Here is a 19,840-nt window from a genome sequence, read left to right on the forward strand (position 1 = left end):
TATTACATGTTTCATTCACTATTTATAGTTCTTATCTACATACTAAATTATTGATAATTACAAATATTAAATTGAATAAATTATTATTTTTCAAGAATTTAATAACACCTGAAAAATTAAGTATAATTCAAGCATTATCAGCTGTTATATATATTGCTTATCTATGTGTTGTTTATACTATCACCAGATTTTAAAGATTCTTTCAATAAACTGGATCAAAATTTAGATTTGTTTATATGAATTAATTTACTGAATCATTTATATTAAAATTAGAAAGAGAATTTTATAATCTATGAAAACACAACACAAATATCACTCACTTTTTATAATTTTTATAAATCAATAATTTTCATAAAATTCTAAAAAATAAAATAAAGTAAATAAATTTAGTTTAACTATGATTAGAAATTCTAAGCAAGTAACTTAGTCAATATTTTAAATATTTTTTAGCAAAATATTCTTAATCTAACAGTTAAAATCTCTTGTGAATCACCATTAAATATCTTCTTTATCGTTTTGCCTGATGTATTACTTTTTAAATTAAGTCTAAAGTTATTTTAAGAAATATTTCAAAATAGAGATGAAGATTTAGAAAATTATTTTGGCTTGCTCAACTCTTCCTTAGAAAAATGCACAGACTTGACATCCTTGAGTTTTCAATTAGAGTATTTTATACTAGCTTAAAATATATTTAATATAAAGAAATAATTTAAAAATTAGAGAAAACGATTTGGAATCAGACTAAAGTCTAGTCACACTTTCAAAAAAGATATCTAAATTATAAAAACTAAGCTAATTAAAGCTTAAATTAAAGTAAAATTACACAAACACAAAAATATAAATTCAAATATATCAATCAATACAACTTTACTTTAAAAACAAGAAATACTTCTTTAGAAGGTAGTGATAGTTTAAAAGCTTTATCAAAGGAACTTTTAAAATTGAGTAGCTTATCTAGTTTTAGCATAAATCTATCGTAATTCAATTTGAATTCATAATAAATCTTACTTATTAATTTACAATATTTGGATTTTTCAAACAGGGAAAATGATGTTGATTCTGATGCTTTGGAGAGCTTGTTTAAAACTATTGCTAAATTCTCTAAGTTAACTAAACTATCTCTTAAGCTCAAGTAATAAATAAATAAATATATCTTAATTTAAATTAAATTAAAATAAAAATTAATAAATTAGTGGAGTTTCTGTGGATTCTTCTAATGCTCAATTACTTGGAAAAACAATTGGTATGCTACCCAGTCTACAAATTCTTAAATTGAACCTTAAGTAATTTCTTTTAATACAAATAATAAAAATAATTATTTTTAAATATAATAAAGCTCTACTTTCGATGATAATGAAGGATTACCTAAATTACTTACTGGATTAACTAATTGTCAAAGCATCACAAGCTTTTATTTAGATTTAGGGTATATTTCTATTTTTACATTTTGCATTAAAATTTTTACTAAATTGCATGTTTAATTTACATAATTTCTTAAAATCAAACTAAAAATGTTTTTAATTATTTATTTAATCATCTTATTTCAATTCTTACAATTAAAATGATAAAATCAAAATGATAACAACTTTCGATTCATTCATTCCTTTCTTTACTTTCTACTTGAATTTATTTACTTAAAAAATATAATTTTTTTATTATTTTTCAATAGAGAAAACTAATTGGCATCAGAAGAGATTTAAAAATTAGGTCAAGATCTAAACAAATTATCTAATTTAGATAAGCTTAAGCTTTCAATAAAGTAAATTCGAATTTATTATTTAAATCATCTATTAAATAATTTTAAAAATAAATTTGAAGTTAGTGCTCTTTGGATTCTAATGATATTTAGCAGCTAGGATCATCAATAGCCAAATGCAAGAAGCTTACAAGCTTAGATCTTAATTTAGAGTTAGTTTACATTTTTACTTTTAATTTTTTAAATTAAATGGTATAAATATAGTGAAAATAAACTCAACCCAGAAGGTGCAAGAGCTTTTGGATAAGAAATATTTAATTGTCATAATCTTGTAAATTTAAAGCTTTCTTTAAGGTATTGTTAATAATAAAAGTTAATGTAAATTAATATAAATTTTTATTAAAAAAGTAAATGTGATATTGGAAACGAAGGAGCAACTTAAGTAATAGAAACCATATCGAACTTAAAAAATATGGTAACTTTAGACCTAAATTTTGAGTAAATTTTTATTATATTATTTCTCAAACAACATGTTAATCAATAAATAATATTTAAAATAGTGAAAGTTAAATCAGTGATGAAGGAATAAAAGGGATAGGAATTTCTATTGCTTATTGTATTAACTTAAGAAATTTATCTCTTTAATTAAAGTAATTTATTTACCTATTTTAAGATATAAAACTTCAATAATATTTTTGAAATCTAGAAAAAATAACATTAATGCGGCTGCAGCAGAGAATTTGGGAAAGAATTTGTCGAAATGCAAGAATTTAACTTCAATTCACCTTGGACTAAAGTAATCAGAGTTAATAATTCAAAACTAATTCAAATTTAATATTTTTATTAAGGTAAAATAAGTTGTCAAGCGATGGAGTTTAATTGCTTACCAAGGAGTTATCAAATAGCTTAATTTTAGAAAACTTAAGCCTTAATTTAGTGTAAAAAGCAAATTAAATATTAAAATGATTAATTTAGAAACTAAAAAAAATAGACAAAACGACATTTAATTTGAGGGAATGAAAAACATAATTTAGAATCTATAAAATTGCAAAAATTTAAGTCATTTAAACCTAAATTTAAAGTAAATTTTATGAAATTTATAAAATATAAACAAAAATTCTTTTAATTTCAGAAATAACAATATCGGAGAATAAGGAATAGAATATCTTGCTCAAGAACTTTCTAAATTCTAATTATTAAAGAGTCTGTCATTTAATTATAAGTAAAAAATTAAGTTAATTCTTTATTTAAATAAGCTTTTTTTACTTTTAAATTAGATAAAATGGTAATTTACAAGAGAATAGCATTAGCAAATTAGGATCTTCAATTAAGAACTGCTCTTCTCTATAATACTTAGACATTAATTTAGAGTAAAATATTTTATTTATGATAATTCTCATTTAACTTGTTTATTTTAATCTAAAAGAAAAAACAATCTAAAATGCAAAAGTAAAAAAGCTGCTTATAGAGATTATTTTAAGTCAAAGTCTTTGTTTAATATTAACATCTCATACAGTTGATTAATAAAGTTAATTTTAAATTATATTTGAGTGCTATTTATTTTTATATTAGTAAAAAATCTTAGCTAATAATTAACATTTATATTCTCTGTCAATCATCATTTTTTACTTTTCTGAATAACTAATTTTCAATTTAATCAAAAATAGGATCGTTTTTTTGTTAATTTTAAAATTAGTTCAGTACTAAAATAATACAAAATTTCAATATGTTAGAAAATTCAACTTATTAATTAAAGTTGATAGCTTAGAGTTTTCTTTTATTGAAGTAGAACCTTTTATTATTAAATAAAATAATTTTATTAAACATTAACTTTAATAGTATAAAAGTAGTAAGTTCTATTGTTATATATTCTTAAAACGTAAACATATTTGTTAAAATTAAGTATAAGTAAAAATAACATTAATATCGATCAAAAACAATTCTTTATAACATTAATATCGATCAAAAACAATTCTTTTCAAAATAGATTAAGTTTAATCTCATAAAATTTTAACTTAAATATTAAGTTATATCAAATAGAAATTTGTAAATATATTTATATATGTATATTTATCGCACCTCCATATATAAAAATTATGCCATTTGAACATAAATAAAGGTAAAAATATTAGAAAATAGCAAAAAATTTATGTCCATTAAATTTTTCTAATTTAACGAATTTAAATTTAGTAAAATAATTTAAATAATTTACTTAGATATTTAATAGAAAGTAAATTATACTTCAGAAGGTCTAAAAATATTTAAAAATTAAAGAAAACAAAATCAAATTTAAATAAGTTACATTTTTATAAGTAATAATAATTTATATTTTTAATTTTTGTAATATTTAATGTTACTAATAAGAGCTACTAATTAACTAAAAAAATTCAAAATACTCATTAAAATATAGACATTCAACCTTATCATGGAAACGTCAAGTGATATTAAACTCATAGTCCTAATTTAAAAAATTAAATTAAATGAAGAAGAAAAAAATTAAGATGATTCGTTATAATTATAAAAGGATGATCTTAATTTATTATTTTGAAGATTACTTAAATTAAATAAGTTAAAAGAAAGAGGTAGCAATAGTAGTATTAATTTGATGAAGTGTTAATAAGTAAGGATAGGTAGGTAGGTAGGTGTTTGAAAATCTGGTTGGATATATAGATAAATAGATATATAATATTAGTAAATAGATAAAAAGGAATATGCATAAATGCATATGTAGGTGTGCATTCATTCATATATTAATAAATAGATATATAGATAGATAGATACTTGCATAGAAATTTATATGATTGATGAATAGTAAGTATATCAAATAGAAATTGTTATAATTATAAAAGTGAGTAATACTAATTAAGAAATAACAGCAAAGATAATTTATATATAAAGAATTATTCAGCAAATAATTTTTTTAATTAATTTAATATTTCATTCATTTAAATAAATGTACAGTATTGGTAATAACTAGCTAGGAGGACTACCATCATAATACAACTATTTATATTAGACTAGTTAGATTCTCACTCAGAACTCTCCATACTATTACGTCAAGTATTTACCTTACGACAAATATTCACAGAATTTAAATATCACTTAGAATATCCCATTATATCTTCAAGCTTTTCATAAAGCAAAGAAGATAAATAGCATCGCTTTTTTTTGTTTGTTTGCTTGTTTTTTTTAGGCTCTCATTTGTTTAAATCTAAAAAATTCTCTTTAATAATATTTTTTTTAAGTCACTAAAACTAGGCAGGATTTCATGCAGGATATAGCAGGGATTACCAAATGGGGTTCCAAAGTGGAAACCACTTAATGGGATTAGGCAGTTTGAATTATATTAGTTAGAGTTCAAGTGGATAAACGTAGTCATAATAGCAAATTCAATAATTAGGATAATCAGCATCATTACCAGAAAAATAACAATAGCAATAGTAATTACGCTAGCACCATCATCATCAAAATAGAAATTCAGGGTCTCATGAAAAGGAAAACCTTTCTAAAGATAGGTCGATGAAGCGCAACAGCTCAAATTTATACAGAGATAAATCCAATGAAAAGCTTTCATTTAATAAGTATTGATTTTTTTTTGTATATTTATTTGCGTTCAAAGATTGATTGATTAATAAGCCTTAAGAATACAAATAATCAAATTTTTACCAACTTGCAAATGCATTTATTTTTTAACATTTTTTTGAATATCGCAAATTGCGATCTCTAAAAACAGAAGTACTCCTCACTTTTTTCCATAGCACGATAGTTAGAATAACTACAACAGCAACATAAGCTCAGGGAATTATCAAAGCAACAATAATAGTAATAATAGTGGCAACTTATTTATGACAAGTAGCAATGGGAATAGCAGCGGAAATCAGAACTAAGGGTTGAGTTCAAATAACACTGGAAGCCAAACAAATTTAAGAGACAATGATAAAATTAATTAGATTTAGAAAATATACAATAACAACATACGCTCCCGAAACAACTTCCATAAATCTCAAAATAATTTCTATAACACCCATTCAAATACATTCTTCAATTCTAACAGTAACAATAACTAGAATGGAAATAATGGATCACTAGACTAGCGTAAGAAGAACAATGGAAATGGACTTAGCAGTCGTTTGTCGCAATCTCCTACTAATGACATAAAAATGGTTGGTTCTCAATAAAACAATTAAAATTCAGGTTAACTGACAAGAAAGTATTATACCTCTCATTAAACTCCTAAATATTCTTCACAAGCATCATCATCATCTAACTACCCTTCGTAGAACTAGAATCCACTTACTCAATTTTAAAAGGAAAATAATAATTTAGCGAACATATATTCCAAGGATTACAAGACAAAGTAAGCAATTAAAATTTTTGAGATAGTAAAAAATAATAAAAAAAGGAAAAACAAAAATTGGAATGGCTTTATTTTCTCCATAGTAAAAGCTATTTATCCAGTTTAAATAATTGACATTATTGAATAAAGTACATATTCAGCTATTTAATTAATTTATATGAATAATTAAAAGAAACAATTCAAAATGAAAAGCTGATAGATAATTTATTAATTAATTAAGCAAATAATTAATTGATTAAATAGTATATAAATAAATAAGCAGTTTGAATGAATATCACTTTTGTGAAACTATAAATTAATTTATCTTCAACTTCTTATTAATTCATCAACCAATATATTTATTAATTTAACTATCTAACTAACAACAATTTATTTTTATTTATTTATTTAACAGCAGAAATTCTCTGACCAAAGGATTAGATAAAAAGGACAGTTTGAATTAAATTTATAAGCCACAAATTAAAGCACCGTTAAACTTAGGAAATTCATCTTCAAAGTATTTAATTTTCCTATTTTTAAAATACCTTGAATAGTTAGTTAGTTTGATCATAACTTAATAATGATTAAGATGATTTAATTTTTAAGTCTAAGCAATTAATTAATACGTTCTGTTCTATTATAAATAAATAAATAAATTTATATCCCTTCAAGAAATATTAAAATACTAAATAAGTTTCAAAATATTAGGAATTAATTGGCTAGTAACTAGGTTCCTGTCTTTGCCTATTCCAATTCTTAATCTAAATTTTACTAAACTGAGCCGAATTTCAATTAAAAACTTAATAAAAAATCTCTCGCTTTGATAAAGCCAGCTTAAAAATCCCAGCTTAAGCCAATAGAAGATTTAATAATGAATGAAAACATGTCCAGTTAAAGCTAAGTTAGTAGAAAATATTTCTCTAATAATTAAAATACTAATTTTTTTGGATCTCAGACTAATTTAAAGTGGTCCTCTTTGACTCCTAAACAGACATTTAATTCTAGTAACGCATTTAGTAAAACGAAAAAGAAAGAAGAAATAATCCCAACTCAAAGTAAATATTTTTTATAACTTAATTACAATTAGAATTGAATATTTTTAAAATCTTACATTTCTAAATAATTAATTAATTAATTCATTCATTCTTTTATTCATTCATTCCTTCCTTCATTGATAAATTAATTCATTTATAACTTTAAATTTAGAAAATAATACTAAGATCAGTAGTTTAGGTTCGAAAAAGAATTTGAATTTAGAAAGAGAGAATAATTTGGAAAACGAAGAGTAATATGATTATGAAATGCAATATGAAGAACCACTAGAACAGTCATCTCATTCTTTTAAAAATCCAGAATAATTATATAACTACGAAATAGAAATAGAGGCTCCTCTCTCTTCATAACTTTCCAAAAAAAAAGTTTTGACTCAGGTAGACGAAGAGAATTCTTAACAAATGAAAAACACTCATAATTTTAAGGAATTAAAGGAAGATAATTAGGTAGATTTAAAATGTGAGACATTTTCGATAAGAGACTCATTTAAGAAGGAAGATAAAAGTAAAGAGGAAGACAAGTCATTTTAAAAATTCAATCCTTTCTCAATATAGTAATCAAATTATGTTGAGGGTAATAGAAAAAGTAACCATAACTTTGAGCTTGAAGTTATTTAAGAATAAAATAAAGAAGATGAAATCAAAGAAGTCCCTGCTGAGCTTCTTTAGTAAGTTTAAAAGATAAGCGAAGCTCGTCCTAAAACTTCAGAAGGTGGTCACCGTATTAGAAGATTAAAATATGCCTAACAGAAGGATTAAAATTAAAAATTGAATAATGTAAAATAAATAAACAATTTTTCAATTTATTTTTACTTATTAATATTCAAATTAGGAGTAATAATAACAGACGACAAGCAATAACACTAAAGATTAAAATCAAAGTAATTCTCAAGCCAAAAGCTAGATTAACAAGAATGATCAAACAGGTGAAAATAAAAATAATAAAGAGGAAATTAAATAAGCTACTAATATTCCTTCAAGAAGAAAGAATTAAAGTAATGGAAATGAGATGTATGACCTTATTGAAAATTCACCTAAATAGCTTGATTTCTCTCCCCTTAAAAGTATTTATATTTCTTCTTAAATAATATAATAAATAATATATTTATTTATTTACTTATGAAATTAGCAAGCAAATAGTAAAATAATGAAAAAGATGAATACAGCAACAATGAATATGAAGAAGAATATGATGACTTAGAAAATGAAGAACTCTCATCTAAGCTGTATAATAAAAATTAATTTTTTAGATCTTAAGCAGAGTTCTACAGACCAAATTAATATGATAATGATCTTAATTACAACTCTACCAATTATGGAGAAAACGCTTTTAAAAGTTACAATTCTACTGAAGCAAAGAAAAAAAATATGATAAATTTCAGAAAAACCACAAACGAAGGAGGCTTTTTCAATGAAGAATAAGATAACTCCCAAATTCCTTAACAACAACCAAGGATCTATAATTTCTATAAAAAAAATAAAGAGTAATCTTACAAATAAAATGTAGCTCCGAATGAGGATATTCCAATTGAAGTATATGTGCAAGAAGATGATGTGTAAACATAATTTAGTTTATATTTGAAATGCAAATGTTTATTTTATTTTTTTAAAAAGTGAATATATTTATTAAGAAAATTCTCAAAGAAAGAAAGTGTTTTTGAAAAAGAAAACTATTGACACAAGTGATGGACACAAAATAATTATCAGACATAATAAAAGTGCTGCAGGACCAAAAAGGGTTCCAAAATAATAATAATAATAATAAGAAGCTAATGCAGCAGAAGATATAGCTAAGCAGAAGCAATAATAAATAATATAATAGTAGTAATAGCAGTAACAATAGTAACAGTAGTAATAATTATAGTAGGAATCAGATTAAAAATAAATTGAACCTTAAGATGATGTTGTGGAAAGAATAGTCTTACCATTTAAAACAGGTCTTGATAACGAATTTATTAATTTATTTGCATAAGCTCAATTCTGAGAGTGAGAAACTATTTAAAGGAAACTAAGTTAAATAGCTTATAATTAATTAAAATAATATTAACTAACTAACAAACAAACAAATAAATAAATAAAGATTAAATAAATACTTCTTAATACAAATAAAATAACTTTCAAAAAATAATCAATTTAAATAAAAATTTCATAAATCTATCTATAATAAAATAATAAATTAAATTAATTTATGTGATAAACTTCTATTAAATACAAATAAATCTTTAAATATTATTGAAAATGATAATCAACCACTTATAAAACTAATAAGTTTCAAGAGAGAAACAAATAGAAAAATAAATGTTAATTAAGTAGATAAGTAGAAAAATTAACTTATTTGCTAATAACTTAATGTTGAAGGTTATCTTCTTGATAAATTTTTTATCAAAAATCTTTAATAACTCAATAAATGTTTTAACTAATAAACAAGTTAACTAACTAAATAAGTAATAAAAGTAAGTTAGTTTAAAACAAACTTACTAACAAATTAATTAACTAAATGAAGCAATCTTATAAATTTAAAGTTATTATTGAGAATTAATATATTTTTAAACTATATAAGATTGATTATCAAGTATTTTGTTTATAGATCATTAATTAACTATGAATGAATCATTTTATTTATTAATATGCTTAAAAAAAAAATCAATTTGTCTATTTATTTTTTGAGAAAAAAATATAAATTTATTATAAAAATTGCAACTATATTTCAAATGTATTCCAACAAACAAATTATTTTAAGAACAAAAGAATATATTTTTATCTGCTTCATTATAAGGTAATTTATTTACTATGATTTAACTATTTTAAATGTATTTTTACTTTTGACATGTTCAAATCAATTTATTAAAATATTTCTTTCATTTCATTTATTTCATAAAAACAAGCAAATTTAATAAATTTATTAATTTAGATACAGTTAGATAGATGCATTTTTATTTGATTCCACAAATTGTAAAATAAACAAAAACATTGAAATAATAATATTTTTTAAATAAAATTTGTTTATTTTTTAATTTTGATAAAAGATAGATTTATTTGTAAGTTATTTAAATAGGAAAAATGAAATTCAAATAATATAAAAAAATGATGAATTTAAGATAAAGAAAATTAAAAATTGATTTTTACTGAAATAAATAATGCTTAATAAACAATGAGTATTTTAAATAATTTAATATTAAATTAATTTAAATAAATATTTCTTATGTAAAATCTCAATCTAAAAATAGAATTTAAAATTAATATTAGTAAATGGATGCAATTAATTTATAATGAATATTGGGAATATAAGATATAAACTTAATGTATTATTTAATTTATGATGCCAAATGCGTTTATTCGTCGTTGAAATTTTTGACATTGATTTCAGTCAAGGAATACTGAAAATTTATATAAAAAAAAATTTAGAAATTGGAAGTGAAATTATAAAGTAAAGAAAAGATATTTCAGTTTATTTGTTTGTTTTTTTATTAATTAAAATGATTGTGTGGGATAATAATAACAATAATAAGAAATGTTAGTTAGGCAATAAATTACACATGGCATTTTGGATGCTTGAAGGATAAATTATATATAACAAATTTGGATAGTAGGTAGGTAGGTAGGTAAGTAGATAGGGGGTGAGTAGAAAATCAAATGAATGATAATTAATTAATTAATAGTGATAGTTAAAATTAATTATAAATAATAAAATGTTAATAACAAACATGTTTTTCATTCGTTTTGTTGTTCTTCTACCATTTCATCTTCATTCTGCTGATCTTATTCTTAACCCTGGTTTTCATTTTCATCATGATTTGAGTTATTTTATCTATTCATTTTTCATTTTTTTATTCATAAACTTTTAAATACTTTCAACTTAAATAATTAATTAATAAATTAATTACCCTGAATTTTCTTAATATTAATTGCTGTACTCTTGTTCTTGGTCGTATCCATCCTAATCCTAAGAGTTTTCATTTTCGTAGTTTTCTTATTGATTGTTTTAATATTCTTCTTAAGAGTTATTCATTTCTTCATCCTATTAATCATGTTCCTAATCTTGCTTGTTTTCAGATTCATTTTAATTAGGTTGCTGCTGCTCTGCGTTATTTTAAGTAATAAATTGAATTTGATTTGATTGGCTTTTGTTTTATCCAATTTCGCTTTATTAGGTTTATTAATTATTTCCTGTTGATCCCGCTTATTATTGCTATTGCTATTGGTATTGCTGCTGTTGTTGTTATTACTGTTGTGGTGCTTATAATTATTGTTATTGCTATTATTAAACCACTGGCATACCTCTTTACTAAGGCTACTAAAGCTACTACATTTTTAGCTTTTCTTGAGCCTCTTTTAAAGCTTTCACTCTCTTGAAATCATATGGTTTTAATAAAGGATGTACTTCATTAACAACAATAAGGTTATTCATCAATGCGACTCTTTAGGCTATATCTTCTTCAATTTCCAAATACTAAATTTCAGCAAAACCTTCTTCTTTAGTTGGCATAACAAAATTCTCTTACAAATTTCTGAAACTTTCCAAACATAACTTAGGATACATCTAGCATTAATTTAATATCTGTCTTTCCCTTTTAAGCATACGTTTTCTCTAATCGCTATCACTGACCACCAACACAAATGCTTTTCTCACAAAATTCTTAAAGATTTTCAATTTTTTTAAACGAGCCTTAAGGAGTACATTGCATTAATCAATTAGAACGCTTCTCTTCTGCAGTCTAGCAATTAACTTCATGCTTTTTTCCATAATATGATTGCATATCTCCATTAACAAAGTTAAACTTTTAATAAAAAAAAGTAAATATTAAAATTTGTTAATTAAAAAAAATAATTTACTTCTAATTAAGATGTTAAACCTAAATATTATTAACAATATGCTCAAATATTTCAAATGAACCGAGTAAAATTGTGTCTTGGTTTTTTTTTACCTAATATTTAAATCATTATTTTTTAATCTAACTTTTTATAAAAAGCCTTTTTTACATATTATTGAGCAAATGTGGTTTTACCAGATGCAGGTAGTCCCACCATAAAAATAGCTTCGTATTATTCTAGAATTTAAACTATTAAATTATAACAATATTAAATTTCTTATGTTTTTTAAAATAATTTTTGTATTCAATTAAAATTAGAAGAATTAATTAAACAATTTCTTATATTTTTTAAATTATCATTAAGACTTTTTTTTTAAAATTTTAATTTTGAATAACTTATTTCTTATTTTTAAATAAATTTTAGGTCCAGGCATATTTTACTAAATTTTAAAGCTTTTAATTAACAATTAAAAGATGAGAATAGCTGTTAAAGTTATTTGAAATATGTAATTTGAATTTTAAAATTAAATACTTAAACTCAAAAAAATCATGAAAAAAATTCTTTTAGTGATAAAAATCTCTAATTAGAATAAATCCATTAAATGAGATTTAAAATATATTAAATTACTTTATTCATATTCTTTTTGACTATCAGAAGCTAGGTGAATGAAACTGTATTAAGATATTTTAATTTCTTCTTTACTAACAAGATTTTAAGCATTAGGAATTGAGACTTTTGCAGACTCTTGTTATTGATATGGTTATTACTAGATGTAAGGCTATTATGGGTATTATTGGTGTACGTAAGGCTATTACTAATAAGCAGCTTACTAACCATATGCATATGGGTTCTATTAGGCTACAGGAGCTCCAGTTGCGGGAATAGGTTGTTGGGCATGATGATTTACATATTGATTTTAAGCAGTAGTTTGTGGAACAATATATTATCCTGCAGGTAAATTTGTTTACGGAGCAACAGTTGGAGCAATATATGGGTTGGAGGTTTAAGCCTAGGGTTATCCCGGGTATGTAACAAGTGGTTACTATACTTATGCAGGATTTTAATGAATAGGCATAACTGCTCCTGGTTATATCACAGTTATGCTAAGAGCTCCTTCAGGTTTAATAGGAAATAATTCATCTTGATTATTTCCAAAGTTAAACATAATTTCTGCATTACGAATATTAACAGAAGGGAAATAAGCTTTGTCATTTTATTTATTTGATATCCTATAAGCTATACCCTAGAACTAACCATTTTTGTAAAATGAAAAGCTCTTATTTTAACCTTCTAAGTCAATACAACAACGAATAACATCACCAGGCCCAAAGGTTTCTCCATATTTTTTATAATTTCCTGCATAGTATCTAGTTCCTGAGTTTTCATAGCCACAGCTATCGTAATCAACGCCTAAAGCTATTTTATATTTTATATTAAAATTTTGAAAAGTATTCTTTTAAAAAAAAATTAATTTAAAGCATAATTTATAATTTAAATCAAACCCGTAGATGTTTTTGCATATTAAGTAGACCATCCTACTCTTACTAAATGTTTAGATTCCTTCAAACTGTCGTTTATAACTAATAATTATAATCATCAATTAATTAATATTAATAATTTTAATAGGAAAAATTGCAATATTTACTTTAATTCTTAGCTAAAGCATTAAATCCTTTGAATTCTTCAGGATCTAAATAGCGGATAATTTTTATTTCAAACATAAATCGACCGCTTCTGATACCATAATTAGCCTTAGCCTCTATTTTGTAAAAAATAATAATATTGATGTCAAAATATAAATTGATTGCCTAAAATAAGAATATTTATTAAAAAATAAGATCAATACGCTTCATTAATAGCTAAAAGCCTGCACTTTAGCATGACCTAACTATATTTCCTTCTTCATTTATGTTTAATTCAAAATCTGACTTATAAATGGACAATCTACAATTTCTTGAAGTAGCGTCTATCATTCTCTACTAAATTTGCTTGCTAGCTTGTATTAAATATTTAATTAAAAGCAATTTAATTTAGAATAGTCTTATTAAATTACAATGATCATAAATCTGATAATTTAATTCATTAATTAAAACATCTATTTTCAAGTAAAAATATCTTCAATTTTTAAAATAGTAGTTTCTACATTTTAATTTATTATTAACATTTTTTCTACAAATTTTTTATTAAATATTAACAATGAATTTAAAATTAAAAGCATTCTATTTATTTATTTTTTTAATAATATTTTAATTTATTTTAATTTGCTGATTTAATTTAATTTTTCTACAATAAATTTATTTAAGTAAAATTTATAATATTATTTTCCATTTTTAATATGACATAAAAATGAAATGAGCAGCTATTTTATAAAAAAGCTTATATTTATTTAATGAATAAAATATATTTTAATTATACAAAATTTAGTCTACATAATTGTTTAATTTATGAAAATCTAATATTTTATAATGAATCATATAAATCAATTAAATTTTACTTAAAACTTACTTAATAAATAAAACATATTACTAATGAATACAAATATTAATTAAGCTATAAACTATCCTATAAAGAAGTAAATTAATATATAAATAAATTAAAAAATCATTATTAAAATATTTGTGCTAGGATCATATATATTTTTGTTTAGTATTAAATTAAATTCAAAAGGATAAAATTTGAATGGCTTAAAAAGAAATTTCTAAAATAAAATAAATTAAAAATAAGAAAAACAAAATATAAAAAAAATAATTTATTTTATTGATTGATTGATAATTAAGTTAATTAAAAGCATTTATATATTAAATAACAAAGATATCTATTAATATGTTAAAATAACAGAGAGATATTTTATTAAAGGCAGTAAGTAAATTGATTAAAATATAAATATTGTACTCTCTCGAATTGTGAATAATACATACATATAGGCTTTATTGAAGATAGATTAAGTTTGATACACGATTTTTCTAAATATTTGTTTATTTTATTAGAGCTCCTAAAAACTTGATAAATTTAACAATTTATTATTTTAGCAAATAGGCTAAAACATTTGTTCTTTTTTTGTAACAAAATTTAGATAAAATTCCTTGTATATACTTTAATTCTTCTTAGCCATAAGTATTGATTTTTTTAATTCGAGCATTTAATTGATTAGATAATAAATTAATTAAGAACTTTATATTTTCAATAATTATTTTAGAATTTGAATTATCAAATATTTAATATATTTAGATTTTTTATTGCTAATATTAAAGATATTCAGGTATATCTTATTTATTTTACTTCAATTAATTTAGCATTCCTTTTTCTTAGCCATTAAACTAAAAAAGATTACCGATTGATTATTTTTGTTTCCATGTGGTTAATATACGCATTTATTTATTTATGATTTAAGTTTTATTATTTGCATATTCATAGATATAACATCTACATACATTTATTAAAATCATTTTCATTTGTTTTATAAGTAATTTATGTTAATGAAATAACTTTATTATGACTATTTACTTTCGTTTATTAAGAAAAGCATTATTTTTGCTATTCTATTTTTTAATTTATCTTTAGATTATTTATTAATTATTTTAAATTTACTCGATTTCAAAATTTATTTCAATGATTGCAATAACCAAGAAAGATTAATTACTGGATACTTTCTCTGATAAAGAAGTATAATAAAAACAAATTCATTTATATAAATTTTTAATTAATTTTTCGTTTTTATTGGCTTGTAAAGGTAAATGTAATTTACCGAATTAAATAAAATCTTTCTTCTAAGATTTTTCCATTTTTTTGTAAATATTAATTTACTATAAATTAATTGAAATATTAATTAATAAACTGAACTTTTCTCCATATTTTGTTTTACTTCATTAATTTAATTTAATAAATAAATCGCACAAGATTAATTGTCTAATTTTAAAAATAATTGCTTTTTTCTAACAATATATTTTTAGAATTTAACTTACTTTATGATTCAAGTTTTCTAAAGTGTTTAAGACGTTTCCTTACTGATGGCTATTTCATTATTAACAAAGATTGGCTATAATAAATATTAAATAATGTAAAGAATCTTATTCAAGGATTGATTATTGATCAATTGATTTTTTTAGTTTTTTGTGTTATTAAGCTAATTAAACAAAATGTTTTAGAATAAAAATAGATCAGTAATAAATAATTTCTTATTCAATTCTAAACAAACTTTTGGCTTCCATATGTTAAAAATAATTAATGCGCTAAAAGTACTGAAGATTGAAGACACACACATAAATTATATCAAGAATAACAAATTGAATTATAAAAATGTAAAATGTTGTAAAATGATTCAAATTACAATTTAAAATTAATAAAATAAGAAATTATTATGTCAGAATTAATTACATATGAGTTTTAATACTTTAAAATAAATTAATAATTTTATTCTTTGTCTTAAAATATTGCAAATATAACCTTTGTTAATAGATTTAACAAGAAAGGTATTACAATATTTTTATTAACCAATTTAAAAAGGCTGTTCTTTTTTGTTGTTAAAGTTCTCACTGAATTTATTTTTTTAATTTACTAGATAAAAGTAATTCTTTTGTCAAATTAATAAAACAAACATTCAGATATTATTTATTAATTAATTAATCATCTATTATAGAAACTTTCAGATTTGTTTCTAAAAAATTAAATGAAAATTAATTAATTAATTAATAAATCATTGTTCAGTATATATTTTTTATTTTAAGGTTACTAATTCTATAAAATAGGATTTAGTACTATTAATCAATCATTTTTTCATTTTTTGGATAAATTATTTGGCAACCCAATATTAAAATGGATTCGTTTTTAAGATCATTATAACATTTATTTGCTGCTTTCTAATTAAATTTAAGTAATGCTCAAAATTTATTTTATTAAAAAATTAAATATAAAATTAATTTATTATTTGCTAATAATAAGTTTAGTCAAATACTTATTGCAAGAGTTAGTTTAATTTATTTGTGTTTGTAAAGATTTTTGAAAATTTACTAAAATATATAGCTTCATTCTTTTATTACTGATAAAAAGCAAAAAGAATGATTCTAAGAGTGCTTCAAAACAATTTTTCAGTGAACTAAATTGGTTCATTCATTATTCTCAATTAAGAAAATACAGAGTTAAATAAATATTTTATTTAGTTTTTTATGAGTTAGCTCTTTATTATATCTTATTAATTTTATGAATTAGCCAATAGACTATACTAATCCAAAAGTAAAATTGAGTGGTTTGGTTTCAAAAAATATTACAAAATCTTGAAAAACTTATGATTAATTAGCATTTGTTTAAATCTTTAGCATTCCATAGTTTATTTTTTTAAAAATCATATGAAAAACTTATTTGATTAAATTTGATATTTTAACTGAAAATTTTAATCATAATTTTTAACTTTTTCGTTACTTTAATTAACAACAAAAAAAATACTTGCTCTTTAGATAGTTTTAAAACTTTTCAAAAAATAATAAATACTTATATTAATGTTTTAATTTATTCCTCAATTTCATGTTCATGAAAAATAATTGATTATATTTAATACATTAATACATAGTAATAGAATCCAGCACTTTTTTTGTTAGTCCAGTATTAAAAAAATAAAGTAAAAATCAAAATTATTTATTTGTTACAATAATTAAAAATACACTCCAAATATTCTTTTAATTACAAAACTAACAGCCTCTTTATTTGGTATTTTTAATTAACTAATAATCATAAAACTTTTATTTTTAAAATTTTCTAAATTTAAAATAAAGAGAGAAAGATATGGTTCATTCAATCGATATCTTCATTTTTTCAAATTATAAATAGGAAATTGATAAAATTTATAAATTAGTCTTTAGCTTAACCAACAGAATCGTATTCTTAATTTAAAGTTTCTTTATTATTTCTTTAATAGCAATCAATTTTTTATAAATATAAAAGTAAATTTTATAATATTTATTACAATAATTTTAATTATGCTTAAAAAAATTTATTTAAATTATTTATACTTATTTTTGATTTGCTTAGAATTTAAAAATAAATACATAATCAGAAAATTAACAATTGTAATTGTTGGAATTATTTAATAAATATAAAGAAATATAATAGCTTTAACTTTCTTCATGAAATAAATCTTTTATTAATCTACAAATATTTATTACAAACACAAATTTGCAAAAAATATCATGCCTTACAGTCAACCATAAATATTTTAAATAAGTTAAGGAATGGGTTGAAGGTAGAAGTAACTCTCACCTTTTTATTAACTTCCATGTTGCAATTTTTTAACAAATCATCGAATTCATTTTCATAAGTAATGTTGCCAAAATCGATTGTGGTTAAGTACTTAATGAGTGGTTTCATCTATTCAAAGAGAGGGTTTTTCTTTTGATGAAGAGTAAGCAAGAAAATGATTCTACCGTCTTTCTTCACTAATTATTTTGCTAATGCTATTGCTTTTTCTCTTTCAGGCATTAACATAAATGAAAAGCTGAATAAAACAATATCAAACTATCCTTCTTTCTTAGCATCAAGTTCGTAGAAGTTTTGCAATCTGATTTCTACGTTTTTCTTATCTTTGAATAGCTTTTAAGCTGCCTTAACATAATTTTCGTCAATATCTACACCTAGAATCTTAGCATTTTAAGGGAATTTAGATGCTATTTTGTATAATGGTAATCCAGTACCAATACCTATATCAAGGATGCTATCAAGAGAAACATCTTTCTTTTGTTCTTCTTTCTTCAAGTAGTCTGCTAAATATGAATGTGTAACTACAGTAAGAACTCTGCTAATGAATAAATTGTAAATCCAAACTGGAATTATTTACAATATTTCTTTGAATTTTGCTATTAAGCCCATTATTATTTTATACTTTCTTTCTTTCCTTCCTAATATTTTAATTAATCAATATTTTATAAGCTGAATATCTTAATATAAATCGTTTAGAACTAACTTTTATAAGATAAATTGATGAATGGAAAATTGTTCTATCTTAAGCCTAAAATTGTCAACATAAACAAACAATTAAAATAAATAAGGATTTACTGGGGGACATAGAAAAAAAATATTAAATCCAATGCAAAATTTCGCGAGTTTTTAATTAATAAAAAATAAAAACTACTTCTCTCTTTTAATAATTTCTAGAAATTTTCTATAAGTAATTATTTATTTTTGATTTAGCATTGAAATTATTTTTAAAGAATGGCATTGAAAGATATTTATTTTATTGAGTAAATTTAGTAAATCAATCAATATTTATTCTATTTTATGTAGAATATCTCTTAATGCAAATTAAGAAATAGAAATAAATTGCTTTTAAATTTTACTAAAATTAGAAATATTATTTAAGAGATTAATTTAAAAGATATTATTATTAATCAATAAGCTTTAAGCAGCTAATTGATTTGAATGAATTCTAAAAGGAATTTTGAAATTTCAAATAATTTTATAAAATTATAATTACTATTAAATTGAATCAATAGTAAAAAGTGTTTTTTTATTCATTTCTTTTTTTAAAACTTGTTAAATATACCATTCATGATTTACATTAAATAATATTTAGTTATTTCGATTATAATTTCTTTTAAAAAAATAATCTTTTTACAATCTTTACAAAACTTTTACTTATTATTTTATAAATCGTTTTGATTTTAAACTTAAATTGTTTTTATTCTACTTCGTTATATTTATTTAGTTATTAGTAGATCTTTCTTTAATTTTTTTGTTTTAAGTATTTAATAGATGCCTAAATTAATCTCTTTATTCTTTAGAATTGTGTAGAATAATTTTAATATTGAATGTAAAATTTATCTAATTAAAAAAAATATCTGATGACTGACCTTTTTGTTTGCTTACATTATCCAGAAAGAAAATGTTATTAATGATTCTTGTATTTTAATTTTTTATAGATCTTTAAAATTAGCCACAAAAATAAAGAAATAAATTATA

The 19,840-nt window shown here is 21.5% G+C and overlaps 4 protein-coding genes across 4 annotated transcripts; 2 read left to right on the plus strand and 2 right to left on the minus strand. All coding sequences in view use genetic code 6, as the record gives it.

The window, feature by feature from the left end:
* Positions 1-397: 397 nt before the first annotated feature.
* On the plus strand, positions 398-3,216 carry TTHERM_00448780 (hypothetical protein; the record flags this gene model as incomplete). The annotated part of the gene is made up of 18 exons (XM_001013278.2): positions 398-525; positions 579-665; positions 721-813; positions 884-976; positions 1,043-1,132; positions 1,194-1,283; positions 1,337-1,426; positions 1,670-1,759; positions 1,819-1,908; positions 1,961-2,050; positions 2,105-2,194; positions 2,257-2,346; positions 2,403-2,492; positions 2,545-2,634; positions 2,688-2,777; positions 2,829-2,918; positions 2,974-3,066; positions 3,123-3,216. 18 exons carry the CDS (start codon positions 398-400, stop codon positions 3,214-3,216), a joined length of 1,668 nt encoding a protein of 555 aa, XP_001013278.2.
* A 1,394-nt stretch (positions 3,217-4,610) lies between these two features.
* Positions 4,611-9,068, plus strand: TTHERM_00448790 (hypothetical protein; the record flags this gene model as incomplete). The annotated part of the gene is made up of 9 exons (XM_001013279.2): positions 4,611-4,756; positions 4,942-5,277; positions 5,430-6,053; positions 6,448-6,549; positions 6,741-7,087; positions 7,239-7,861; positions 7,917-8,148; positions 8,214-8,640; positions 8,699-9,068. Exons 1-9 carry the CDS (start codon positions 4,650-4,652, stop codon positions 9,066-9,068), a joined length of 3,168 nt encoding a protein of 1,055 aa, XP_001013279.2. The 5' UTR covers positions 4,611-4,649.
* Positions 9,069-10,795: 1,727 nt separating this feature from the next.
* Positions 10,796-13,926, minus strand: TTHERM_00448800 (SPRY domain protein; the record flags this gene model as incomplete). Its single annotated transcript, XM_001013280.2, has 8 exons — positions 13,743-13,926; positions 13,542-13,655; positions 13,399-13,476; positions 12,524-13,312; positions 12,065-12,144; positions 11,918-12,009; positions 10,969-11,862; positions 10,796-10,892 (listed from the first exon to the last, which is right to left on the minus strand). The coding sequence occupies exons 1-8, from the start codon at positions 13,867-13,869 to the stop codon at positions 10,796-10,798; spliced, it is 2,271 nt and encodes a 756-aa protein (XP_001013280.2). The 5' UTR covers positions 13,870-13,926.
* A 4,147-nt stretch (positions 13,927-18,073) lies between these two features.
* On the minus strand, positions 18,074-18,751 carry TTHERM_00448810 (cyclopropane-fatty-acyl-phospholipid synthase; the record flags this gene model as incomplete). Its single annotated transcript, XM_001013281.3, has 1 exon — positions 18,074-18,751. One exon carries the CDS (start codon positions 18,749-18,751, stop codon positions 18,074-18,076), a length of 678 nt encoding a protein of 225 aa, XP_001013281.1.
* Positions 18,752-19,840: the final 1,089 nt, after the last annotated feature.

The sequence above is a fragment of the Tetrahymena thermophila genome (assembly GCF_000189635.1).
Source record: "Tetrahymena thermophila SB210 genomic scaffold scf_8254686, whole genome shotgun sequence".
Lineage (NCBI taxonomy): Eukaryota > Ciliophora > Oligohymenophorea > Hymenostomatida > Tetrahymenidae > Tetrahymena > Tetrahymena thermophila.